We start from the raw sequence: 10024 nt of genomic DNA on the forward strand, positions 1-10024 counted from the left end.
TTGCACAACCACCTTAATATTTTCATTCATTATTTTTTAAAAAGTAATATTGAGGCTCTACCAGTCTACCCTAACAAAAATAAGTACATATTTTTTTTTCAAAATATTCTATAAGAAGAATACCTCAGTATTTTTTTTATTTATTATTTTTTTGAAATAATAAGTCAGACTATCTCCTGACAAAAATAAGCACCAACTTTGTCAAAATATTTCTATAAGAAAGTGTGAAATTTTTTAAAAATTATGTTTTTTTTTTTTTTTTTTTTGAATTATTTTTTTGTTTTAAAAAATAAATTGTTTGTTAAATAGTTTAATAAAAAAATATGTTTTTGTTTTTGAAATAGAAAAAAAAAGCTTTTTGAGATGGGACGGGTGGGCATCGCATGGTGATATTGAAAGGCCGGGGCCCAGACCTACATAATAAGAGTTTGGCCCAAGTCCAATTATTCATGATCGATTCCCATTTCCCACTCTATCATTACATGAAAGGAAAAAGAAATCCAATAATTCCATAATTCCTTTTCCCATTTCCCGTATTTCTTTTTCCAACAAAAACTGTAAAACTAAAAAAAAAAAAAAAAAAAAAAAATGTTAGCTTCATCCAACTTAAGCCTCTCGAACCTACGAGTCACACCTACCTCGTCCAATCAAGTCCCTCCCGAACCAGACCCCCAGCCACAGGCTCGGAAGCTCAAGGGCAGCGGTCAGCTGAACCGGTGGTCCAGGGCTCGAGCCGTACGGTCGGGCCGCAAGCTGGACCGGCCAGACCACCGGGCCCACGTAGTGGAAGCGAAGCCTCGGGTTCAACCAAGAGAGAGCGTGTCCCTAGAGCCTACTTCTACAACGGGCGGTTTCGGCGATGATGACGTGGACGTGACGGGGGCCAAGTCGATATACATGGTCTCTGACGGAACTGGATGGACGGCGGAGCACTCCGTCAACGCGGCGTTGGGGCAATTCGGCCACTGTTTGGTGGATCGTGGCTGCCCTGTAAATACCCACTTGTTTTCTGGAGTAAGATGTCTATTAGTCTCTCTCTCTCTCTCTCTCTCTCTTAACAAGATAACTTAGATAAGTACACCTTGACACTTCACCGTAAATTGGTTAATTTGCTTATTCACTTACTCAGCATTTTAAACACTTATTTTATTGATATTTGATGTTTGGAAACTTTAGTTTTTTACCTTGTTTCCTTTTATTTGTATCTATTATAGATGGTAACTGTGATTTGAAAAAAAAGGATGAAATTGATACTTTTATTTTTTTTAATCTAAAAATTAACGGTTAGAGTTGACACATGTCATTATTAAAAAAAATTAAAAACAGAAAATTAAAAACTTTAAAAGTTAATAAAAAATAAAAAATAAAAAAACTTTTTTAAAAAAAATTTGAAAAAAAAAGAACCACCATTGTTGGTACTGGCCGGTCTTGGGGTGGCGGAATTATTCCCGTGGCCTATGGAAGTAGTTCGGCCACCCCCAAGGGCCAAACACCCCAATTTTATTTTATTTTATTTTTAATTTTTTAATTTTTTTTTTCTTAGGCCCTTGTCTCATGGGGTGGTTTGGCCACCCCAATTTTTTTTTTTTCCTTTTTCTTCTCAATATTTTTTTTAAAAGTTTTTAATACTTTCTTTTTCTTTTTTAAAGTTTTATTATTTTTCAAAATTTTATTAACTTTTAAAGTTTTTTATTTTCTGTTTTTTAATTTTTTTTTACACAATGACACGTGTTTACTTTCAGGAGTTGACATGTGTCTAACTGTTAGTTTTTGAATGGAAAAACTAACGGAAACACCAATTTCATCTTTTTCTAAACCACAGGTACCATCTGTAATACAAATGAAAGCATAGGGGATAAAAAATAAAGTTTTCAAACTATAGGTACCAATAAGGTGTTTAACCTTAATATTTATCACATGTGAGTTTTTATCATATTTTACAACTTGGGACTAAATCTTAATTATTTAATTTGAAAACGATATTTAAAATTAAACAATTTTACATTATAAAATATCTTAAGAATTGAAAAGTTATTGGTATTTAGATCCTTTATTTATTTATTTATTTATTTTTTATTGAAAATAAATATACAATTACATGCATTTTGGACGCATGTCAATTTAATCCCTAACCCAATCCCAATTTGAATGAAAACTAAAATTTATGTCAGTTTTATGCAATCCCCCAACTTTTTTTGAAAAACATTTTCAATGTAGTAGAAGGAGGTACTACCTGGGCCAGGAATACGTAAGAGGGGGTGGCATTCATGAAAGCTTCATTTAGACCAGCTCTTTTTTTGGGGGGGCAATTTGTACAAGATTTTGTTTGATTAAGAGCATCTCCACCAATAAGATGAAAAATACATAATCAGAAGAGAAATGGTACTTTGTATTCTCTTGTCATTTTTTTATCATTATTTGATGATGTGACAGTATTAATTCACCATTATATATATATATTAAGATTGATCTAAAAGTGGATCGACAATGCTACATAGCAGACAAAAGAATACCGACTAGCATACCTCTAATCAAAAAGTAATCTTCTTTATTTTACGTACTCTTTTTTCAATACAAATTAGAACAGGTTATTTATTCTCTTATACTTTCTTTGAAATATTATTTTTTCGTATTTTTTTATTATATTCTTGCCAATGTGACCTCTTGGAGAGGGAGAGAGAAGAGAGAAGGAAGAGAAAAAAAATATTAAAGAAATGATCTAGTGTGCTACGGTGTATTTTAGCTAGCTTCTAGCTAATCTGCAGGAAGTGAAAAAATGGTTGATATTAGCTAAATTTAGGTAATATGTGCATTTTACCTAGTTTGCTAGAGATGCTCTAAGTAGATACAATAGGACATAACTAGGAATTTAATTTTAAAGGAATCAAACTGATTTTTTTTTTTTTTTTTGAAGGGCTTCATCATAATAAAGTATAAAAGAAAACCCTAAATATGCCAAAACATTTTTTCTTTTCTTTAAGCAAGGATTTTTTTTTTTTTTGGGTCCGTCCCTGCAGTCTGGTGAGCTTTAAACCAAAACCAAGTCTTCTATTTATTTTATCTGTAAGATGGACATAGTACACATTCTCATATTATTTCGTTATACATTAGGCATACTCATCTTGAGTTCCTTGAACAACAGTATTCAGTTGAAAGTTATATATTATATTTCCACATTTTTTCAATAGTAAGATCTCCTCATTAGGACCTAGACTACCCAACTTCTTATATGGTAAATCTTGCATCTTGTGTTAAGGAACAATTGTGTTAGGTTTATAGTGAGTGTCAAAACATGTGATCTGGGTTGTAATATTTGAAGTCTTGGTTTAGGGTTGAGTCAGTGTAAATGTCTGTTCAAGAGAAGGTTGAAATTCAAGATTTGAAGACTTTGATCATAGTTGGATCGGTCAAACCAATGTGACAAGTTCCCATGCAAAAACCCTAGAGGTTCCATCGATACTTCGGTCGCAATTGGATCGATCAAACACATGCGACCTTGAAAGTTGAAACCTTGAAGGTTTAATCGATTGAATTTGATTTCGATCAATCAAATAGCTGCAAACAATTTTATTTTTTCGCTGACTTACCTTTTAAAACCCAGATTTCATCCTACCTTTATAAGCCTTTTGAACAACAATATAACCCAGATTTCTGGGTTGCAGAGAAATTCTATAGAAAAAATGTTAAGAGTTCTATAGTCAGTGTCTAGACTACAAAGGTTTTGTGAATAGAGATTGATTGTAATTTGTTTTATTCTATGGTAGAAAATTTTATAGGTTTGGCTACCTCCGGAGTGAATTTTTTTTTTTTTTTTAAAGAGTTCTACTAAAGTTTTGACTTCATTACCAAAATCTGCATGTCGAATTTATTGTATGCTTTATCTGACTTCGGTAGTTGTCACTGTGGTTGAGACTTGAGAGATTTTTAAATTGTTATGATTGTCTGCAAACACCTATTCACTCCCTTTTAAGTGTTATTTCGTTCTTCAAATTGAATTGTACTGTCAAAAGTTTCGTTACTTGGACTTACTTTTGTGCTATGGCACTCACACACTTGCCAGATTGATGATCTAGAGCGGTTAATGGAGATTGTTAGGCAAGCAGCCAAAGATGGTGCTATGCTTGTGTACACTTTAGCTGACCCATCAATGGCTGATTCTGCCAGGCAAGCCTGCGAGTTGTGGGGTATACCCTCCACAGACATACTCGGCCCAATCACAGAGGCAATTGCTTCTCATCTAGGGGTCTTACCATCTGGCCTCCCCCGTGGGGCTCCTGGCAGGCGTTTTCCCCTTACTGAGGATTACTTTCGTCGGATTGAAGCAATTGAATTTACCATCAAGCAAGATGATGGGGCACTACCCCAAAATCTTTACAAAGCTGATATTATTCTTACCGGTGTTTCTCGAACTGGGAAGACGCCATTATCAATTTATTTAGCACAGAAAGGATACAAAGTGGCAAATGTGCCTATTGTAATGGGTGTAGAATTGCCAATAAGTCTCTTCGAGGTAGATCCAGAGAAGGTTTTTGGGTTGACTATAAACCCTCTAGTCTTGCAAACAATCAGAAAAGCAAGAGCTAAGAGTCTGGGGTTCAGCGAAGAAACAAGGAGTAACTATTCGGAGATGGACTATGTTAGAGATGATCTGGAACGTGCTGGTAGGATTTTTGCACAAAATCCAGTCTGGCCAGTAATCGGTAAGAATTTAATGTTTATTAACCATCTACTTTGGATTATGATTCTCTCTGCTAATGAATCTTGCATCTTGTTACCTCCTGCTATTTCAGAAGTGACAGGAAAAGCAATAGAAGAAACTGCTGCAGTTGTATTGAGGCTTTACAATGACAGGAAGCAGAAATGCTCAATGCCAAGAATCTCAAAACGCTACTAGAGATGTCAAGTTGTTACCGAGAAGGTAGGGATATGTGATGCTGATGCTGAATGGTAGAGAGTTCCATCTTATATTGAACCCTCATGGCACAAGTTGCAATATAAAGAAACAATAAGTTGAAATGAACTTATCAATTTTGAAACATATGCTTGTCACTAGATGTCTTAATGTATATAATCAGAAAAAAGAATGGTTGCTGGCTGTGTCATTCCACATGATTGGTTGTTCAAAGCTTCCCTCAAATAGTTTTGTCACTAGTTATTATAGTCAGGGTTTAGGCACACCTTTGGTGGATTTTGGGGAAATCGACATTCATGTTGTTGTCATGACTTCTAAAACTTGTCCATTTTGTAATCATAACAAGTAAATCTTATTACTTGTATCTGCCCATTGATGCATGCCTGCACTTATTTTTCTTTGTAGAGTAATTGTACTTTTCACACTCATTTATTATATTCATTTTATATATTGACTAGCGTGACATGTTTTAAGTGGCTTCTCATGTAAACATTTAAAAAAATAATAAAAAGAAAGCTATTTAAAACACGGCACGTCAACTATCAATTCTCTTGTATTATGTTGCATACGTTGTTCGCCGATGTCTAACTTGACCAAGAAATTAAATTCAGGCTGTCGATCGGCTCTGTCAGGCTGACTTCTGCTTCTTAATGCTTAAAACTTAAAAGTGAGCCACCAAACATATAATAGATTGGGGATGTTTTGAAGTTGATGCATCTACCTAAATTTTTGTTTGTTAAATGCTAGGCAAAACCTCCCTCCCCCTCCCATATTTATGAGAAAAAACAAAGGAGAAGATTCTAGTGCGCATGGGGCACATTGAGCTTACTTTATTTCCTACAAATCTAATGCTTGTTTTCATTCCTATGCCTACTCACATGGAAGCCACGTACAACAAAAGGGGCCTGTTCTAAAGAGCAAATGGAACCGAAGGTATGGGAAGGAAAAAAGAGCAAGAAAGCGAGCAAAAAGTAACTTCTAATCATCCACTAAGCTGTACAGAGACAGCAAATATACAAAAGAAAAAACTCATTTGCTTTGATCTCTGCCGGTACTCATACTAAAAGGAAGATTCTTTTTCTTTGTCACAATGCAGTATGCCATTGTCTTCGTCTGTAAATTTTTTTTAAACGCCTGGAGAAAAAGCTTACCACTGCCAACTCTGAAGCCATGTTAATCGAATGCCCACTTCTGTTTATCTCCTGATCATTCGGCTGCCAGTATATATCAATATTCTCTCTGAAGGCTGTGTCTATGGTCGCTGTTGCCAATCCAAAACATCTCCATCTGAATTGGGCTTGCCAATTGAAAGGGTGAAGTATATCAATAAGATTGTTCCCATGCTTGACCTGCCGCCAAAGAATCCCAAAACAAAAAAGAAACCTTTATAAGTTGGAGGAAACAAAGTGGAGTCTCTGTAGGAAGCCGCAGCACGGCAGCAGCAATAGTGGACTTACAAGGTGGCAAATAAGAAGAGAATCTTCTTGGGATCAAGTACCCATGGAGAGCGCCTGAAACTATTTCTCCTAGAAATGCATCTGCTTTCGGTGGGAGTTGTGATGTTGCCGGTGGTGATGGTAATCTGATGATGAACTTGTGGGTTGCTCGAATTATCCATGGTCCCTACTGCCACCAGCGCAGACTTTTCAGGCGTGCTAGACCCTACCATTTTGCAGCTCCTGATTAATAATTTCATCCCCAATATATATATATATATATATATATATATATATATATATATATATATATATATATATATATATATATATATATATATATATATATATATCTAGATCGAATATATATTTTCGCAAAGAAGATCTTCACCGTCCACTTTCCAATAATGCAAATGCACATGCCTCCAAGAAATACATGCCCGGCCACAAAGGAATGATAATCTGTCATCTACATTTCTACCAAACTAGAGAAAAAAGACAAGATACACCAAGTGATCGATCTTTTAATTTTGTCCCAAATTCCTTTGCTCGTTCTACACTACTCCATAGTGACCCAGCAATCTGGTAATACATCGCTTTCATAATTGTAATCTACTTACCTCATTGACCCCATGAATATGTTAAAAGTATTGATTAAATCATTAAATTTACCTTTTCTTATTGGCTAAAGGTTTTTTTGACAAGCGGTGATTTAACATGATAATCATATATGAGTTAGTTTTCCTTCGTATTTTCAACATACAAATCTAAGACATCTCACCCTTTCCATTGATCAAGTGTGTCTCCATGACACCCTAATTCATGTAACTCAACAACAATAAAAATAATGGTGATGGTAAGGATGATGATAATTAATCGAGTGAGGAGACATATAAGCACTACATAGCAGAAAAATAATACTATTAGTTATGCCCAACTCTTAAATATTCTTATTCTTCCCACATTAATTTGGACCAATTCTCCAAAGGGTTTAAACAAATCGAACTAATAAGGGTTGGTAAGGGTCGTTGGAACTGGACAAACCAATTCATCAAATCATCACTCCCTCTATTAATAATGATGACAAAGTCAACAGTACGTTAATGTGTTTTAGGGAGTGTTTTTTATTTTTGGTTTGAGAAAGTGTTTTAGGGAGTGTTGGTGTTTGAGTTGTTTGTTAATTGTCTTATTTTATTTTGATAATAGGAAACAAAAGACAGAAACAAGCCAATAATTGCTAGAACCGTAGTAACTACAAAAGTAGGTGAGTTTGTAATTTCGTATTGGTAAAGGAAATAAGTAGTACGTACCTCTGGGTGAGGATGTAGCGACATTAGTATCTCTATCGTTAGCAGAAGCAGTCGCAGTAGCAGTAGCACTAGTCTTTTTCTCGCCGCCACGCAGAGACCCTTTTCGTGAAGGGTTTCTCTGCAACTTTTTCCATCCATAAGAATATGTCAAAACCAAATTAAAAGATTAAACAGGGTAGAGAGAGAGACTCTTAAAAAATGATGCAGTTTGATTGTTTATATTTACTAATGTGCCATTGAAGAAGAGGAGGGAAAGTCAAAAAGTACACTGGAAAATGGTGTAGTAATTAATGTTTGAGATAGAGATTCCATTTGAAATTGAAGCAAATTCTAGCTTAACGTGTTATCTGGGGCATGTTGTTTCCTCCATTTCAAGAATGTCAACAATAATTGAGGAATTAACCATTCGAAACTAAGTATTGAAGGAAAATTTAGCCACCCACCCGAAAAAAGAAAAAAGAAAAATAATATGAAAACTTTTAAAGAGAAGAAATACTTACAGTAATTCGTGAATTCGCAGTAATATCTTTATTAATGGTGCTGCGGGAGAAGCTCTCCATGTCAATAACTAAGCTATCGGAATTATCGGCCTTATACTGAAAGCCGTTCATATGATCCGAAACCGAGATTTTCTGGCTACCCATATTCTCTTCTGAGCCACAAACCTAACAAGAATTATCCGTATTCTGAGAACGAATTCAACAACTCAAAAACCAGAGAGAGAGAGAGAGAGAGAGGGAGGCGCCTATTGAGTTGGGAGGACAACTCTATATGAATGAGACAATTAACGAATGAATGAAGAAAAGATACAAAGGCCAATGAAACAGTTATGAGAAAGAAAAGGTCTGGTTGCGCCAAATGTTTTTGAAAAAAGAAAGAACCAGGAAAAACTGAAGCTCACCAACTTTGGATTGTCCGCCATATCCGTCACTTTCGAGGAAAGAAAGTGGGTGAAGAAAAAGGCAAAGGCCAAAGAGAGGTGGTGTACAGAGTCACCGTGGCGTGCCGAATGGGTCAATTAATCGCTATTCAGTACCTGATTGGAAGAAAATCAAAAGAAATAGAAGAATGCAAACGGGAACCGATAAGTCAAAACTTTGATAAACGAAAGACATAATAGAACCAACTCTTCGTGAATGATAAGAACGAAAGAAACTTACCAACAAAAGAAAAGAAATTCTTCAACTGCTCCAAGATCAGTTGGTTGAAAAATTTCAGAGCCACCTTAATCCAAGAGATGGGCCGGCCTAAACGTGTTCAGACAGCCTTTCTTCTTCTTCCTCTTCTGTCTTCCTCAACCTGTCACCAACGGCAAACAAACAAACAAACGTGAATCAAATAAAATAAAATAAAAGATCGATGTTTATTTGTTTTTCTATGACAAACACTGTAGATAGATTATAACTGACTCACAACCACTCCGTCTTTTGTCTAATTGGGAAGATAATTCTCGTGAAGCTCGCAAAGGAACAAGAAAGAGATAGACGAGAGATTGTTCCTGTCGAAGAGGAAAACGATCGGGGGATTGGTAGGGAAGAAGCTAGAGAGAATGATCGTGTGTGGGTGTGTGCAGAACTAGAAACACTGGGAGTTGGCGATTCCCGACTACTTCTCCGTCTTTATAAATGGCGATGAGTTGTTTATGCGATCCTTTTAACGTTTATTAATAATACTTATATATATATATATATCTAATTGTTTGTGATGGAAATGGGTGATGGGTGGAGATCACGCAGGGTTGACCCACCGAAACTTTCCTGGGCCATTTGTCTAAAATATATAATATATGCCCCTTTAGTCCAAATTTGGGTTTAATATATACAATTTAATTTTATGTAAATTATAATTAAGTGAAAAACTCATGGGAGGAGTGTAGACTCACGCATAACTATCACTCACGGCAGATGAGGGGTGCCGGCCTAATTTAAAGGAAAGAAAATAGAACAACTGTTCATGGCTCCTCTAGCTTACTTTTTCAACTCCAGTTTGTGTTATCCCGAAAATCACTTCAATTATATAATACATGACTTATATTTTGTGTTTTTTTGGTAAGTTATATATAATGAATTTAAAGAGAAAACTAGTACAAATACATTGGGGAGGCATACCCGAGGCAAACAAAACAATTAAAGAACAGGGTAGGCAGAGGTGGAGGACTCGATCCACGCCGTTTTATTCTTTTAAAAATAAAATATCACAAACCTTAAAACCACGTCGTTTTATTGAATATCTTTTTTCCTTTTTAAAAAGACACGCTGAGCTGAGGTGGCCGGGTCGACAACCGTTAGAAATGAGAGGTAACCTCCGCCTCCGCCTTCGCCCCCAGAATTAGTTAGAAATAAGAATAGAATTTCTAGCTCAGCCTC

At 35.6% G+C, this 10024-nt stretch overlaps 2 protein-coding genes across 3 annotated transcripts; one reads left to right on the forward strand and one right to left on the reverse strand.

Moving 5' to 3' along the window:
* Positions 1–512: 512 nt before the first annotated feature.
* LOC133868081 (probable pyruvate, phosphate dikinase regulatory protein, chloroplastic) lies at positions 513–5316 on the forward strand. The gene is made up of 3 exons (XM_062304896.1): positions 513–1014; positions 4061–4700; positions 4791–5316. The coding sequence occupies exons 1-3, from the start codon at positions 589–591 to the stop codon at positions 4892–4894; spliced, it is 1170 nt and encodes a 389-aa protein (XP_062160880.1). The 5' UTR covers positions 513–588; the 3' UTR covers positions 4895–5316.
* Positions 5317–5802: 486 nt separating this feature from the next.
* Positions 5803–9317, reverse strand: LOC133868082 (uncharacterized). 2 transcript variants are annotated; one of them, XM_062304897.1, is made up of 7 exons: positions 9072–9317; positions 8819–8957; positions 8560–8694; positions 8159–8323; positions 7659–7782; positions 6370–6574; positions 5803–6261 (listed from the first exon to the last, which is right to left on the reverse strand). In XM_062304897.1, exons 3-7 carry the CDS (start codon positions 8578–8580, stop codon positions 6165–6167), a joined length of 612 nt encoding a protein of 203 aa, XP_062160881.1. In that variant the 5' UTR covers positions 8581–8694; positions 8819–8957; positions 9072–9317; the 3' UTR covers positions 5803–6164. The 2 variants fall into 2 exon arrangements, with proteins under 2 accessions (XP_062160881.1, XP_062160882.1); XM_062304898.1 differs by having other exon boundaries at positions 9068–9317.
* Between the last annotated feature and the right edge of the window lie 707 nt (positions 9318–10024).

This window comes from Alnus glutinosa, chromosome 5 (genome assembly GCF_958979055.1).
Source record: "Alnus glutinosa chromosome 5, dhAlnGlut1.1, whole genome shotgun sequence".
NCBI lineage: Eukaryota > Viridiplantae > Streptophyta > Magnoliopsida > Fagales > Betulaceae > Alnus > Alnus glutinosa.

Bases quoted from the DNA above. Each gene is read 5' to 3' on its own strand.
- LOC133868081 (XM_062304896.1), top strand. From the start codon at position 589: ATGTTAGCTTCATCCAACTTAAGCCTCTCGAACCTACGAGTCACACCT. The intron at 1,015-4,060 runs GTAAGATGTCTA...CACACTTGCCAG, and splicing joins ATACCCACTTGTTTTCTGGA to ATTGATGATCTAGAGCGGTT. The intron at 4,701-4,790 runs GTAAGAATTTAA...CTGCTATTTCAG, and splicing joins TCCAGTCTGGCCAGTAATCG to AAGTGACAGGAAAAGCAATA.
- LOC133868082 (XM_062304897.1), bottom strand. From the start codon at position 8,580: ATGGCGGACAATCCAAAGTTG. The intron at 8,324-8,559 runs GTGAGCTTCAGT...AATTCTTGTTAG, and splicing joins TGGCGGACAATCCAAAGTTG to GTTTGTGGCTCAGAAGAGAA. The intron at 6,575-7,658 runs GTACGTACTACT...GCAAAATGGTAG, and splicing joins CGCTACATCCTCACCCAGAG to GGTCTAGCACGCCTGAAAAG.